Source organism: Cuculus canorus, chromosome 23, assembly GCF_017976375.1.
Source record: "Cuculus canorus isolate bCucCan1 chromosome 23, bCucCan1.pri, whole genome shotgun sequence".
Lineage (NCBI taxonomy): Eukaryota > Metazoa > Chordata > Aves > Cuculiformes > Cuculidae > Cuculus > Cuculus canorus.
Window position 1 is genome coordinate 8,375,736 of NC_071423.1, and position 17,570 is coordinate 8,393,305.

At 41.9% G+C, this 17,570-nt stretch overlaps 1 protein-coding gene across 1 annotated transcript in view; it reads right to left on the reverse strand.

The window, feature by feature from the left end:
* Positions 1-151: 151 nt before the first annotated feature.
* LOC128854348 (uncharacterized) overlaps positions 152-17,570 on the reverse strand; it is a 62,688-nt gene continuing 45,269 nt past the window's right edge. The window contains exons 7-8 of the mRNA XM_054086803.1: positions 12,800-12,851; positions 152-197 (exon numbers count right to left, since the gene is read on the reverse strand). Of these exons, the coding sequence (XP_053942778.1) occupies positions 12,838-12,851 (14 nt within the window). The 3' untranslated portion in view covers positions 152-197; positions 12,800-12,837. The remainder of the gene's footprint in view (positions 198-12,799; positions 12,852-17,570) is intronic.

Consider the following 17,570-nt stretch of genomic DNA (forward strand, 5'->3'; position numbering starts at 1 on the left):
AACAAACCCAAACCCAACTTTTTGCATGGTACTTACTTTGGAAACAGAAACAGTTTCCTTCCAGTGCTGGTGATGGGGTTGTCCAATTCAAGAACAAGTGACACTGTGATGTACACTCCCCGATCACTCTCACACATGCAGAAATACAGAACACTAGCATAATGCTTCCAGAAGGCTGTTATTATGGGTATCATTTCCTATTGATAAAAAAAGGAGAGGGAATTTATTATTATTCATACTTGAGAGAAGCTTGTTGTTCTGACGAGAATTAAGTTTTATCTGCAACTTACATAACATTTCCTTTATTCTCATGCATAGATTTGAATAATAACAGAAAACCACTTGCATCATTATTTCTTTTTCTTTCATACTTGTATATTCACACAGGATCTTTGTCCAGGTACAATTATCCAGTGATAACAACTGATTTTGATAAGGAGTCATGCTGATTGTATCAGAGACAGAATGCTATATGAAAGAACAAGATGCACACATATTCCACTTAAAAGACACACAGAGATCCCTCTATATAAAAGTGGCTTTGTTGGAAGTCATCCACGTGGTCACAAATGCCAGGTAAGAATGAGGTGATAGGCTACTTATGTGACCCACTAAGCAGTGGCAAGCTCATTTCCATTCCAATGGCACGACACATGGCCACCAGCCCCTAACAGTCCACGAGTTATTAAATTCTGATCATTCTGATGAATGTACTCAGTACTCACAGTACATCTACATCAGTTGGTTACTGCTTCTGCCATGCAAAGTGAACAGCCCTTGATTAAACATGGTTTAATCAGTTAGCACAGTTTTCATGCTAAAGCCCCAAGACATTTTATATTATCAAGACTATCTATGGGCAGGATCAGCAGGACAATAGCTGGGAGCCTGAGGGCAGCAGAGATCATGCTGAACCCTTATGGATGGTGAGCAAATGGGGTGTCCGCTTTTTGTCTTTGAACAAAGCCTTTGCAAGAGAGAGAAAATTAATCTTTTCAATAAAATACACAAGCTTTCCACTGGAATTTTCATTACATTAAAATCCAAGCTATATAAAAGCACTATAAAACAGAGCCCTGACAAACGTCCTCAGTCAACTACACTTAAATGTACTCCATGTGCCTGGCAAGGATTATGTTCTCATCTCCTGCACATAACTGTTCTCCCTACCAGCTGCTCTACGTTCCCAGACAGCCATGGTGCAAGGTGCTCAATAGGGTTTGGATTGCTCACTAGAGGGCAACTCCCCACACCTTGACAGTAATCTCTCCTCCTCCTACATCCATCCTGGTGTAAACCACACAAGGAATAACACTTCCTAACAAAGTAGCTGTTGGTTCTACAAATAGCCTTTTTCTCACATACCACAGACATGACCACCCTTTCCCAACATCTAAAAGCAACAACACACAAAGAAGCATCAATACTGGTTGTATCTCTAAGAAATGATGAAATAAAGCACACCAGAGCAACATACTAAAGGCACAAGCATGAAGCTGTTTCTGAGGCAGAAATAGCCCTTCACACATCCTCAACAAAAGCTGGAAGCTTACTTCAATTTAGAAAGAAATGTGTTTCCTCTAAGATGCCAGAGTGCTCCTAAACTGCATCAGAGTATTAAGTATGATTTTGTTTTCCCAACTACTGTGGGCTCCATAAATGTAGAATTTCAATGATGATATAGACAAGAGGGTAGAGTCTACACCACCTTCTGATTTTAGAGGGTACTACCTGTGTATTCATCTATGAAATAATGAAGTCTTTTAACATCTGAACCCATGGGGTGTCAAATCCTCCCTCCCATGAGGAAGAGAGGAAGCAGAGGTAGATCGAGGTGAAGGGATTTGCTCAAGGCCACAGATTAAATCTGGGGTTGAGGTGAGGGCCTGTAACATCCTCTTTCCTGTTCTAATGACCAGGTTACAGAGCCTCTGCCCCATCACTGACCCCCATACCTTCATTGTTGTCCCATGACCACACATGGGCACGTTTAGCAATATACCAATCTTTCCCCTTCCCTCATGCATCTTGCTCAGCCAAACCTTCTCACCTCATTTCCCTTTCTATGCAAAGCTTTACAGTCCCTTCTCTTCTCCATCTTGTGTCACGCTCTTGGAACATACAGGTGCCAACATGCAAACAGGAAGCACTTTAGTATTTTAGAGCACCAACAGCCTTTGCCTGTTGGTGATAGCAGCATCCTCTTAACCTAGATAACTTCACAAGCAGCAGCACAGCACAAGGTCCTCTTCCCTTATAGTTCTTCAGAAGAAGTAGGAAACATAAGAAAAGGCAGTGCACAAAATGCTACTCTTTTGACAGGAAAGGTTGGCAACACCAGTATGTCCATCTGCAAGAAACAACCGATCACTGCAGAGGATGGGGGAGCAAAACAAGCCCTAAAACGGTAAATCAAACTAAACCAAATTTTTCTATTTTAATTTCAGAGAGTCCTTGACTGACTAAAATCCAGCAAAAAAAAATCCCTTTCCCTCGTGGTATTACTTTAGTACAAAATGTTTCACGTCTTCTTCCACCTCCTCCTACACTTTCTTCCTTCTAGAGGCATTAAATAATTTGCATTTAATGATATGCAAATTAGTAAATATGCAAATAGCCACACAGGTCTCTATAAACTGACTGCATGTTCTGCTAATTTACTGTTTTCAGATGAAAATAATAAGCAGATATTGGTAGATATTCCATGCCTCACACTCAAAACAAGCACAAAACAGAGCAATGCTGAACACAGTCACAGGAATCCAGGGCACAATTCCAATCGCAGGCTTAGATTGATAAGGAAGATCTAATGCAGTTAGGAGCATTTCCAGCAGCGTATACAGATTTTCCTGTGTTATTTTAGTCTCAAAGCCAAAACGCTGGCTTAGAAGCTTCAAGTCTTCTGATTTCATCTGGAAAACACAACACAGACAAACGCCCCACTGCAAGAAGGACCTCTCTCCTTGACTTGTTCTAGCTTTGGTCTGGTATTGGCATTGTCAGGAAAAGGATTTCCTTATGCTAAGAGTGGCAGCATTTCGTAGTCACATGGAAACACAGAAAAACAGAGAAAATAAAAGAGCTTACACTTCAAAAAGCCCGTATAAACAGCACTCAGACTGCAACCTTCTCTGTCTCAGTCTACTTGAGCAGAACGTGGGCTTAGCAATGGAAAGGAGCCATTTATCACAGCAGGCAGGAAAGCTCATCAGCTGCACATTAAGACTATCAGTCACTAATTTATTTAGATTTATGTCTTTACGTTTCTGAAAAACCTCTCTGACCAAACTGCAAATTCTTTTCAGCTCAGAATGTAATAAAATGGTAGCATCCTCAGATATGGATGTACTAAATGGCATCAAAGTGCTGAGCAGCAGCTGAGAGAAAACCTCAGAGAGAAAAAATGAAGAAGAGAGTACAAGGCATCCCTGAAGCATGCTGTAGCAGAGGGTAGAACAGTTACTGGATCACAAAAAGTGGCTGGATGCATTAAATAGCAGACCTCAATACTCATCTCAGCAACAAGAAAGGAATCTTGGAGAAGGTGATGTTTTGCCACATTGCGTCCTGCTCTAATAAGGCCAACCCAGTCTTTGTTTCAACTGGAATGTCTTATGGCAACCAGAACAAAGCTTACCAGCCCTCGCCTGAAGTGGTCCGAGAGTGCAGTTTATATGCAACAGAAGTTCTTTGGTTTTGATGTAGTTCTTGTAAGTAGGAAGGAAGCAGCATTCCTGCAATCCTTACTTCCCTCACCAGCTGGTTGTTACTAGGCATTTTATCAGCCACCTATCTCATGTGGCTTAGAATACTTTCCACCGGGAGGCAAGTCCAAACTGGCAGACAAGACTAAAATACGGCATGCAGTCCTGATGAGCATTGAGATAGAGATGGCAAAAAATCTTGCTGTCAGTTAGGACTTCAGATGCTACAGATGCTCTGGGTCAGTAGAAATGTTTACCTTTTTCATATCTTCAGTTCTGCAGGAAATTTAATAATCTCTCAGCATATTCTCAAGAAGCATCCCCCCAACTCCATCATTTGACTGTCTTTCCCTCTAAAATTCTTCCAAACCACTCTTACCATTCCTGTTCTGCCACTCAATTTTCCCATTCCCCAAAGCAGTGCTCTCTCTCACTGCTTGCAGGCAGGATTGTCCATGTCCTGAACTCCCAAGTAAACTGTTCACCCTTGGGGCTTAACAACCTGCTCAACTCACCATTTTCTTCAGGATCAGTAGGAGACAAATTAGTGGTATGAGAACTACATACGTAGGAATGATAAGATTTATGGCACTGAGTGACGAGAGCACGTACCTGCAGGATCTCAAGAGATGGCTGTGAGGCAAAAGAATATCCATAGGGAAGAAAACACATCAGAACTAGAATGGGTTTCTGGGAGTGATGGAGGCAAGACGCTGAGGAGCACATGTCAAAGAATCAGGCAGGGAGTTGGAAAATGATGAGGTAGCATGATGGTTTGGGACATGCTCCAAGGCAGCGTCCTGACGTGCCCCGTGTTACAAAAACTTCTACTGGAATCAATGCCTAAATTCCATCTCCTCTCACTCATCAGGAACAGCCTCAGTAAAAAATACAGAGCACTAGAGTACTGAATAAAGACTGCTGCCATTGTCCTGAGCTTGGTCTGAACCTCAATTCAGGTGCTGAGTCCTGAGAAGCCTCAGGGAAGGAATTATGCCATTTGGTCTTCCCAGACATGCACAGACCAGGAGGCCAAGCTTTGTTGTTTATCAGCTTATAATGCAAGAACAGAAAGTAGTTCAGTAAGCGTGATATCTCAAAAGTGGATATAACAATCTTCAAGACCCTTCTTCCAGGATGGTTCTGATCCATGTGTGTAGGCATGAGCAGAGCTGATTTTCAGAATGAAAACGCAGAGAAACTGCTCGAGCTCAAGGCTGCACTGGACTCCCCCAGACTACGTCAAGCAGGAGTGCAAGCAATTCAGCGCTCAGGAACAAAGAGGAAGATGTTCACGCCAATGTTTCCAGGGCCCGCAGGCAGAAGCACATTACCAGCCCTGGGTGCCGTAACTGCATCAAAAATCAACCCAATGTACAGCAAAGCAATGATTATAACATCAGATTTAGCACAGGCACACACAGCTTTAAGCTATTCTTCCTGAGCGTCCTACATAACAAACCCAAACAAATTAAGGAATGAGTAATGAAAAGGTAGGAGGTGGCAAGGCTTGTTTTGGTTCAAGAAAGGATTCCCATCCCTTGGTTGGAATCTAAATTAGACACAATTTAGATTAGAGTGAGGCAAGGCCAAATTCCCTGGATGAATGAACTGCTGCACTAAATCACTTGTATTTTGCAGCCATTCTTTAATAAATGTATTTTCAATCTCCTGCTTCTGCTTTTGTTTCTCATTTTATTGGCTTCATGCCATGCCCTTCGCTGTTCCTCTGGGTTAGGAGATCCCTTATTATCTTTCTCATTAAAGAAAGAACTAATTTATTGTCTAATAGAGAAAGAATGTGCTCTTGGCCAGATAGAAAGATTATCTCCATAAATATGATATCTAATGCAACACATTCTCACAAAACCAAAGGAATTAATCATAACCAATGATGTCACACCCAAAAGTAAAGGCTCTTTCTCCTGCCCAGCTATACATCCTGGGTTTTTGTTGAAGGAAAAATCCAGGAAAAAGGGATTTCATGCCTACCATGACTGCAAAAGGGTCTCTGTCTGCCTGCCAAACTTTGCATGGTCACAGCACTCACATGTTCAAGGCAGATACACAATTGCAGTGACATGTTTTACACAGGCAGTACTTCCAGGGGGTTGACAAGCAAATCACACGATGGGCAGATTTGCAAAGCTTCATAACCTACCTTCAGGTTGTAAATAACTACTGATGGACTAATACATATTGCGTTGCATCAACAGAGCGCTTTACAAAGCAAAGCCTCTGGCTCAAGAGTGTTGAACAGGCTAGAAATATAAAATGAGACATCAGGAAGTGCCATACAGAGAACACCAAAGGGATGGGAGCAGTGCCAGCAGCAGGGAAAGCGGAGTCTGTCTACCCCCAGCCACTGGGCAATGCTTAGCCATTACCTGATTAGCTTGCTGCAGTCTAGGCTTGTGATTTCTACTCTCCTAATACTCTCCATCCCACAGATTATCATTTGAGATATCAGTAATAACAGTTAAGGTGTTCAGTCGCTGCTATCTCCCACTCAGCAGAAATCAAGAATACACAGCAACATAAAATAGATGCTCACTTCCTCACTGGACCGAAACTCTTTAGCCTCTGACTCACCTCCATAAGGAAGATGAGCATACGTAAATCATATGTTGATCCAGAACAGTGTGCCCGATAGACTTTTATGTGCCACCTACTTCAACACGAAAAGGAATTAATTCTTTTATACATCTCAAATACTCATTTAGAACTTGTTCTTCCTGGGTAGTAAGGCTTGGGTAAACCAAAAGTTCATTGCTGACATGTCCTGCAGGATGCTGGAAAGCATCTGCGTGACTGAAAAGCACCACCTGTGGCAAAGCTAATGGGAATTGGGTTGATTCACCTAGAAATTCCATATACATGCCTGTTTTCCTCTCTCATACACTGAATATTTTAGCAGTGCTGCACCAACATACACCAAAGGGGAATTGGCCTTCAGAGTTTGTAACTGGCAAAAAATAAATCCAAATATTGGGTAGGATAAATTATTCCCAGCTGACAAACCAAGTGTTATACTATGTCAAAGTTTTTTTTCAACAGGCACAAGCATACAGCGAGTTGCAGCTGATAACAACCAGGGATGCATCCTAAGACAGGCAGTAGTTTTGTCAGAAGAAATGGGTACAGATCAGCAGCACCTTCAAGCCACCACGAGAGAGAAACTTATTCTGATGCTACACAAGATCTCATAGAGCCCATGGAGAAAGACAAAACATTATGGGACAATTAAGAGTAGGAGACTTAATCCCATAGGTCAAATCTTTCGTTGGAAGGAAAACCTGCAGTGGCTCCCAATTCTAATTTCACAGTCAAATGACTAAGGTAGCTGAGATGATTTTGAGGAAGAGGGCATAAGCAAGGACTTATCTGGGGATAATGTATATTACTGATGTGGTCCCAGTTTCCTAATTAAACTTTTTCATTTCATTGGTCCAACTTCCTTTGCAAATACTCTAAATTTTTATCTCTCCCTTAGAGAACCCAATTCCACAACAGGCAGCTGCAAAAATACTAAGCTTTCATTTTTAGTGCTTATGTTTTGCTTAAATGTGCTACCTTTGGCAGAACAAGTCCATTAATCACTCTGGTGAGAAGGAAAATGCAGAACTGCTTTTCAGAGTACAAGACAATTCCCACAGAACTGGTAATTTATTAAGACTGATTTTCTTTATGATGCTATCTTCCCTTTCTGAACTTTGGTAGCCTTCAAAAAATTGTTTCACTATTATATTTTAGTGTTTGTTTCCTACTAGCATAGCATGTAATTATCCCTTTCCAAGGTTTGGTTTCCAGTGCATTAACTTTTTGATAAAATGATGCTCATATTGTAGTATCATTTCAGAAGCTAATGACACACTTTAGGATGATAACACAAGACAAAAATATTTGAATGCAATGCTGATTTCGTGCAATAACCCAATAAATATAGACATTGTTTCAAGGAGCTGCTCTCTTGAACAGATGGTCAGAAACTTCTGCAATTATTAATCTTAAAATACATTATGTTAAAGAGTAATCTATTTCCAAATGATGCAGTAGCCTGAACCTTTACACACTTTGAATACAAAGCCTCATTTTGCCAAGTAGTTTAAAATTTCAGGCTTCTGAAATAGCTAAAAATAAAGTATTTTTATGTGCACGTGAATTATCAAAGTATCCAACTTCATTTCTATTTTTATGTGCACGTGAATTATCAAAGTATCCGACTTCATTTCCAAGGAAGAAAATACTAAGTCTTATTTTAATTTGCCATGATTACAGTTTCCATATGATAGAGAAATAATACACATTTTGGATCTTTCCTACTCATACCAAATGCACTGTGTATACAGTGATGCCTGCCCAAATTGCACTATGATTTAGAATCATAGAATAGTTCGGGTTGGAAGGGATGTTAAAGATCATCCAATTCCTACTCCCCTGCCATGGCCAGGGACACCTCCCACTGGATTAGGCTGCCCAAGGCCCACCCAACCTGGCCTGGAAAACACCTCCAGGGGAGGCGCAGCCAGCACTTCCCTGGGCAACCTGAGCCAGGGCCTCGTTACTCTCATAGTGAAGAAATTCCTCCTTATGTCCAGTCTAAATTTGCCCCTCTCCAGTTTATACCCATTGCCCCTCATCCTATCACTACAAGCCTTTGTAAAACAATTAACAAATTTAAAACAATTACATGAGAAGACAGAGACAGAGTTTTCCATTGCTAAAAAGCACGTGGCTGGTGTCCAGTCAGTATCTAAGCTACGCACACCTAAAATTTAAATTCATATCGACACCAAGAAGGATGAAAACCTCTCAAGCACAGTCAGCGTTACAGCACTAAGCATTGTAAATCTCATCATACAGTGGCTCACATTAAGTAAACCAGAGCACAGCTGTTTCCACAGCTATTAGGGTACGTTGTGGGATCAGGATCCCAAAATGTTGCTTGTGCCTTTACTAACAGTTCTCCAAGTTCAAATTGTTTCACGGCCCTTCTACACATTTGAAGAATCAAACTGTAAAAAAGGTATTTGATTAAATCCTTCATTTTACATTCATATCAAGTGCCAAAGTGCCTAATTAGCCAAGAGGGCAAGTTATACAGACAATTTGGAAGCCAATCTATTTATCATTTGCATTTAAGCAATGCTTTCATATTTGCTAAGTGCTATGCAAATACCAATTAACACCGTGATGCAGCAGAGCTTATTAACACAAGCACAGTGCTGATGTGACTATGCTGGTTCCAGCTCTGGAGCTGGCTCATTTGCCAGCAGCCCAGCGGTCTCTGCTCTGTCTGCTCTCTGTTGTGCTATGGCAGTACCATCTCCCTTTGCACTGTCCTTGAAAGTGCCTGGAATAAGAGTATCACAGTACCTCAAAGTGGACTTCCACAGCACAAAGCTCAGGTTCAACACTTGCCATGCTTGTGATACTTGTGCTGCAAGGACAGCTCTGCTGACAGGCTACACAGCAGCAAAGAAGAAGCAATAAAGCTCATTTGATGGGAAGTCCCAGTTATCCTCTGTTTTGTCTGTCTTTTCACAGGGTTATCATGAGCATGAACAGATGCAGCACTTAAGTCCTTTGCCTTATCAAATCCAGAGCTTCTCCCATAACGGTGCTCTCTTCCACTTCCAGGCGTGGAGCACATGGCTTTTGCCCTAGGAGAGGAACAACCTCCTGCATCCTGGAAACCTCTTGGGTCAGATCCAATACTAAAATGACTCAATTTGTTTTCCTTCTTGTCAAAAGCACAGGTTATTGCACAGCGATTTTGGCTCATCTCCTAGCTTATACTAACATTGTGCTCACCCACATATAACTCATGAAAGACCTCAGTCACCACCTACTTACTCATCATAAAACTGCATATTGAGCTGTGACACCGTACCAAGATAACATGGTACTCAGCTAGGACCCATTTACTACTTGATCTTGCACAAGTCACTGCCTCTCTGTGACTCAGTTTCTCCATCTGTAATGGAGATGATGGTCCTTTGCCAATTATTATTAGATCTGCTGATGAAAAAACTCCAACCCTAACACACTGGTGTTTCTGCTCACTAACTGGGGATGTTTTACAGGTGCCTTTAAGTATGATACTAAAAAGGCCCAGTCCTGTGACCTTCCTCAAGCTGAGGATGGTAAAAAAAAGATAACATAGATATGATGTAGGAAAGAGCAAAAGTCTAAACTCAGCTAACATCTTCTATTTATGATAACATTTCAGAATTGTTAAATGCAAACACTTCATTAAAAGAGGACTACAAAACACTTAAGTGCATCTTGGATTTAACAAAACTTTGCATTCATTTTGGATAGAATAGATGTTCAAAACACTAACGATGCTATCCTGAGCCACTTCCAAAGCCAAACAGACAGCAAAAACAAGTGAATTTGTTACTAGCCAAGTTCCAATCCTATAACTTTATATTTCTTACTTAACTAACTCTGCTGTAATTTGCAACGAACGAGCGGTTGGACTGGTTCTCAGCAGCATTCAAGCAGTATCCAGTGTAAATCAAAGTCAAGGGCATTTCCCCAAGAGGAAAGTAGGTGAAAGGTAAGGTTGGATTTCCCTGCAGCATTTACTGCCCCAAGTTTGCAAGCGGAAGGTGAAACTTAGCTTTGGCATATGGGGAGGTGACGGCAGCTGTGCAGGCAGAGCGCCTCATTCATGCCGGATTCGTGGGAGACTGAAGAGAGCGTAAAGGCTCCTTCTTCTCTTTAGGGCCATTGCTCCCTTCAAGGCCATCACTCCAAACGCATGGACCTACAACGTCTACAACTTACTCTTTCTCTGAACAGAGACAAGTGGCAGGGGAGTATTTTCATTGTGATTTTCTCTATCATGGTAAAAGCACAAGGAACTAGCGGTGCAAAACCAGAATAGCTGGCCTTTTAGAAACTGCCGAGAACAAGCACTGTGAAATTCTTATGCTCATTGTGCAAAGATCTTAGTTCTGTATTTTACCTTTCAAGTTGCTCATCTCCCACCTGCATCGTCTCAGACTGCCAGCCTGATTCTGCAGTGAGACACTAGGTTATGAGTACGAAGGATGGTGTTGGCCAACACAGGGGCACTGGTGATGAGGTCATGGTAAGCCCTTCACGTGGCTTTGGCAAATACCAAACAAGTTTTTCTTGACCCTAAGCATTTTCTGTACAAGGCTGAGTGCAAGGTCTGTATAGGTGAGACTTCACACCCCTCTCGGCTGCATGCAGACTCATGTGATTTTCAAATTCCACAGGTAAAATGCTGTTTGCAACTTCATCTCAGGGCTCAAACATCCCAGTTGTGTAATGCCTTGAACTGTTTCAGGACCATTTTCTCTCACCTCAAAAGCCTTCTCTGAATACTACTCAAGGACACAAATGCGACCATTATTGCTACAGCACAGTTTCAGAAGGAAATACATCTAGATTCTTTGAAATATTACTACAGGTGCAACAAACTGAGTAGAGAATGCTCTCCCTCCCCACCTTTTAAAGCGGCCAACAGAATTCCACTACAACAATATCACACGTAACTGGAAAAAAAGGAAAATGAAAGAATAGGGGGACACAGCATTCCCTGTTAAATGCTTCAACAGCTGCCTTGCCTGCTCTGGTAGCAGCTCTGTATCCACTTTTCTGGAAATGCAAAAATGCAAAGACAAAATGAAGAAATAGTTTAAACAGTCATTTTGAGGCATGCTTTATTCTCTTCTCCCACTAGGCACTTAAGCCCACAGTTTGCAATATCCTTGTCAACCACTGGACATCTAAACCTTGCTTCGTGTCTGCAAACCCACCAGTGTTGTTGCAGATGGAAATACCAAACAGAAGGGTCAATCTGCATGAGAGCCATGGTCACTGGCTGTCAGCTCTTGTAAACCATGAGCCATCACTTTGGCAGTCTCAGCCTTCGGCTTTGCAAGCTGTGACTAAAGATCCTGACTTGCTCTGATAGCAGCTGTTGCAAGCTGTGAGCCAGCATCTTGGCATTCTCAGCTGAAACGCTCACTGCTGCTGTGCTCAAACTGTCATGTTCAGTTAGCAGAACTCTTGGGTGACATGGCAGCAATGCAAGGACATCGATGGGTAAAAAAAAAGATCATCTGTTTGAACAACGCATATTCAAGCAAGTGACTCATTTTTAATCACTTTCCAATAGAGGTCACCCAGTCAGTAAACATCTGGCTGTGGCACCTCAGCCTTCTTTCAATGAGAACTATCTGGCTAGTCAACATCTAGACCTGCTGTATCAGTTCTCAGTTACTTGTGGAGTCAAATTAGTGCATTGACCTGCTTTTTATTAGGAAAAAACCTCCAAAAGCCACAGAACCAAATTTTTCTAAGCAAAAGACTGTCTTTGCCAAATAACGCTTCCTTTGTTTCCACATTGAATTACAAAACACTGCTTGCCCATTCAGAGTGGCAAATAATAGACCACACCCTCCCAAAGGCTGTGTATGAAAACCTTTGCTGCCCAGACTGCTGTTTCTAGGCAGCATTACTTAAACCATGCAACTCACATACCACGTGTTTTATGAGCGAATCTACCCCAAAGCTTCCTGGCCTACATTTGTATAGGTGCTTTGGGCTAAACATATTCTGCTTTACTGCCCATTTTCTCTCCCTGTGTGTCCAGCTTCAGCTGCAGCTATGCCCACACTTGCATCCCTCTTCTAACTGCCCTTATTCATCCTGCCCTCATCCTTAGCTTGCCTCTGCCCCTCAGCATGCTGTGATGTCTGTCAGGAATGAGGCTGGGCATGCTGCTGTAGAGGCACAGATTCAGCCTGAAAACCACAGGCTGCTCTGCAAGTGCTTGAGGCAACGGTTTGGCACATGAACCAGCACATCAGGTAACATTTGAAAAGGAAACACACATTGTTTTGCCTAAGAATGATGAAAGCATCAAGACAGCAGAGAAAATCTAGAATTTATGAAGCCCTATAAATCATTTATGATTGCAAATGAAATGTTGGAAATACCAGCACATTTAAAGAAGAACATTACACTGGGTTTCCATACTGGCTTCCAGGTGTGACTGTACCTTTGCACAGCCCCAGGAAGTTGCAAAGAGGAAGAAGAAAAGTTTTCCTTACCGTTTTCAATCCCTGTTCAATCTGAATACAGCAGTGGCTCATATCAACAACACTAGGAAGCAGGAAGATAAAATAGCAAGAATAAGAAATCCCTAGATAACATGACTCGCTTACGGCTTCTGTTTTCTTCCTCGGAGACAGAAAACATCAATAGAAGATTACCTCCAAGTAATATTCCCATTGTCCCTTCAGAACAAATGTGCAACCTTTACTACTTTTCTTTCTGAACTGTTTTTAGGCAGGGAGCAGCCAGCTCAGCAGTTAATGGTGTGCCCGGACACACCTTCTTAGCTCACTGTGTCAGGCAAGCCAGGATTACTTCAGAGACATAAGAGACAGGCACAGCTTCTTGGTGACCCATATGAAACTGTTTTGAATGAGCACTTCACATCCGAAAGCGACAGAGTACAAATGACAGTAGTCTTGTAGGAATCTGAGTAGAAACTCTGTAAACAAGGACTGGAGATGAAAAAATAGTCACTTCCCCCACGCCTAGCTAGCTCTTCCTCAGATGATGTGAAGGAAGAAACAAACAATATATTGAAATATATATATGAAAGGATACATTTCACCTGTGTTATCTCTTTGTGGGTATACAAAACTCACCTCAGCAGTATATTAGCTTCAAAAGAGCGAGGGTCGGCCAAATCCTTTTGTAAAACTGAGATGAAAGTTTTCCCTAAACAGAACCAAGCCGTGGTGATTCTGTGCCAAGTGCCTAGGGATATCAAGTCAGTGTGGTATTTATAGAGGCACAGTAGAGTTCACCATTTTAAATGCCTTCTTAAAGGCTGGGAATTAAGCCTATTGCTCCTCACAATTTCCTACTCATCTTTGATTAATAAGAAAATTTTTAAAAACCCACCAAAATACACCTTTCATGAATTCCATACAGCACTGTTAAAACCAGAATGTGCAATTCCCTCATCATAGGGAGATGAGGGCTGTAGGCTCTCAGACAAGGAGCGGTTTACAACTAATGCCCAAATTACAGTGTCGAAATACCACCTAAGCTTTTGTTTTCATTTGGCTCCTGAGAGCTCTATATAGGTGCTTGGTTCATCCCTCGTGGCTTGTGAATTATGCTTCAACATCTTCGGGTTAAAATCATTAAAATAAAAAAAAGGTAAGATTTAGCAATAGCTTTTCCCTCTGCTGAGAGGGGAGTTTCTCTTCTCCCCTTGAGTAAAGCAAGAAGGAATTCTCAAAGTTTCCCACCTTTGCTAAGAGATGGACCCAGAATATACACTAAGTCCTTTCTAGTTGCTTTCACTAACAGGTTGCCTGCTACTGGACATGAAATAGCTGGCTGCGAAGCCTTGGTTTAAAGGCTACTTAAAGCACAAGGAAATGGCACAGCTCCCGTATGTACCTGCCAGAACGTGCCTAGCTTGCCTACAGCTCTATCTCACCTTTGAAAGATGACTAGAGAATCACAGAATTGTTTAGGTTGGAAAAGACCTTTATGATCACCAAGTCCAACCGTAAACTCAACACTGCCTACTCCACCACCGAATCCAGTCTCTAAGTACCACACCTGCAGTTCTTCCAGGAATGGTGACTCCACCACTTCCCTGGGCACCCTCTTCCAGTGTCTGACAACCCTTCTGGTGAAGTAACATTCTCTAATATCCAATCTAAACCTCCCCTGGCACAACTTCAGGCAATTTCTTCTCATCCTATCACTTGTCACACACCACCGTCACCTGAAGTTCAGGTTTTGTTTTACACTTGGCCTCAAAGGAATCAAAAACCAAACCACTGGAGATAAGCCTGTGCTAGGACACCAAGACGGACACACACTGTTCTCTGAAATGCTGGTGTGAAAGCCACGAACGCTCCAGGTGAGACCCACTCACAGAGGCGGCTCTGCGCCCTCTGCTGGCTCTCCCCCAGGGAAGGCAGCGAGTCTGCAATATGCCTCCTGAACGCAAATTTAAGTATAGATCTACCACCCACTCCTACATCTTCAGGTACTTCTAAAGCTGCACACGCCAGTTTTGTTAATGCAGCCCCACGTCATACAAGACTAGAGGACATACAAATAACACAGCAAAGGTCAACAGGGAAATTGCAGGCAAATGCGTTACATTCTAAATACTGCAAAAGCTCTTACAAATATTTACACGTTCCCTTCACAACCGGAATGAGTTTGAGAATCTGAGAACAGGTATCGGCAGGCTGCCTTCGCACACTACACAGTAAGAAATGTGGTCTTGGTGTGTTATATAACAGCAAACCATTCTTCTGGCTGTCTTCTTACAGATCTTGCACGAAGATGTAGCAACTTGGAATAGGATTAAAGTATGTCTTTAGTCAAGTGAATAAGTGCGAGATGTAATAATTCCAAAGGAACATATTATTTTTCTAGACTACACTTTAACAATCAGAAGAATATTAATTCATTTTACCTTCTAAACAGGACTCAGCGATGAACATTGGGACACGCTACAGACACACGTGACGATTACAGCTCTCTGGCGTAGACCCAAGCATATTCCTCTCTACACAAGCCACATCTTGCCAAACCAAGGCACAAGTGCTTCATGGGTAGAGCTCTGCTGTGGACAAGCACTTGTCCAGAACTGCAGCCTGGATTCTCATGTGGCCTCTATTTCTGGTAGCTTTCCAGCAGGGCCAGATAACAAAACTCAGAAGATCAGTGGCAAGCGATTACTGATAACAAGGATAATTCTGCTCCGAGGAGACCTTATAGCAACATTTCAGTACCTGAGGGGGCTACAAGAAAGCTGGGGAGGGACTGTTTACAAAGGCTTGTGGTGATAGGACGAGGGGCAGTGGGTATAAACTAGAGAGAGGCAGATTTAGACTGGACATAAGGAGGAATTTCTTCACTATGAGAGTGGTGAGGCACTGGAACAGGTTGCCCAGAGAAGTTCTGGCTGCCCCATCCCTGGAGGTGTTGAAGGCCAGGTTGAATGGGACTTGGAGCAACCTGATCCAGTTGAATATGTCCCTGCCCATCGCAGGGGGGTAGGAACTAGATGGACTTTAAGGTCCCTCTCAACCCAAACTATTCTAAGATTCTATGACATCACACTGGCCAATCACCATATCTTGATTCACAGGGAAGAAGCCATTCAACTTTTTACAGTGCTTCTCCTCTGTACTTTGTAACTCACACAAAACCAATCTCTTTAGTGGACAAAATTGATGGAATTTCTCCCACAGAACTTTTTAACCACCATTTCCACACTTTGACCTTAGCAGCTCAATACAGATCATTTGTCACCAGCAAACGTAGCTCAATACTTTCTAAATATTATTAAGCTATACTACTGTCTATGGGGCTTTCCCCAGTTAATTTATTTGCTACTACACGTACACTTAAGGCGACACATGCTTCAGTGTAAATATCGCATGTAGACCAGAGTGCATGGGGTATTTTGTTGCCAAACACTTTTCTAATTTGCATTTCTAACATTTGTCCCCAGGCAAAAGTAGCCATGATTTATAGAAGACAAATACGAAAACTGCCAAAAACTGACCCAGATAACACTCTGAATTACAAACCATTACTGAAGAATGACAGAGTAGTTGTCTTTACAAATCTGTGAACAGCAGGATATGACACATATTCTTGTTTTCCATCACCACCAGATTAGAAATCCCAGTTTCCATTTGAAACTTGCAAACAAGAAAGATAAACTTTGCCAGCCCTCTTTTCACACTTCCTAGCCCGCTGTCTTTACCAACAGGTCTGATGGACAATGCAACTGTATTCCTGGAAGGCATTTCCCTATTTCCAAGTTTCCTTTCATATATCCTCCTATTTCCAGCCTCAGCAGTCTAGTTTGATGTCAAATACGCTCACTGTACTCTTGATCATCCTGCTCGAGTATCTTTTCCAGCCACAGAGACACAATCTCAGTAACAGGTAACACACAAAACAGGCAGATTCGTTGGATGCGGTCAATATATCAGTGCTTTTGCTTGCAGCACACATTGTGAAATCTCCAATACTTACTTACATATGGAAAGGTTGATATTCAAACCCCAGTACACAATCAACTTCTCGATACAACAAACAGCAGAAACTGAATGAGAAACCTTTCCAGATACATTCCTCTATCTTGTGTAACAGTCTCAGATTAAAGAATGCCGTGGGAAAGACCTACATACACAAACTGAGAAGTGGAGAGAGCTTAATTTTTTTAATATAAATGTCATTTAAGGAGGTGCAACACTTGAGTTGCTGGAAAACTGTCCATAATTTGAGCATGAATTTATTCACGCTCCTGTTGAAGAAGTAAAAGAATGTTTCTTGGCTGCATTCCCTACATTAACAGCTTATACATACGGCTTGAAATGATCAACATTAGTTATCTCCATTAATGTGTTGTATCTCTTGCCACAATTTGAGTCATCCGCTACTGACTGTGGTACCCCGCAGCATCTCAAATGATGCAATTTGAAGCTCAGGAATTATATAATGTAAAAGACCAACTGTTGAAGTGCTACGTTGCACAGTGAGGCCAGTTCTGTCAGACAATCTTCCCTCAAATAATGTTAAAGTACAGAAAATCTGTCACCATATTTGGCTCAGTTTTCCCTCAGTTAAATTTTAGAGGTGAAGTAGTTTACTTCTAAGAGATAACACTAAGTATCAAAAGTGTCATAAATCTCATTATCACTCCCGTACAGAGGCTGCTAATTGCTGCAAGACAAACAATTTAAATAAGCTGTTCAGGTAAATGTTCTTGCTGAAAATAGGAAGCGCTTTTGTTGACTAGGCATAAAGGTTAAAAGC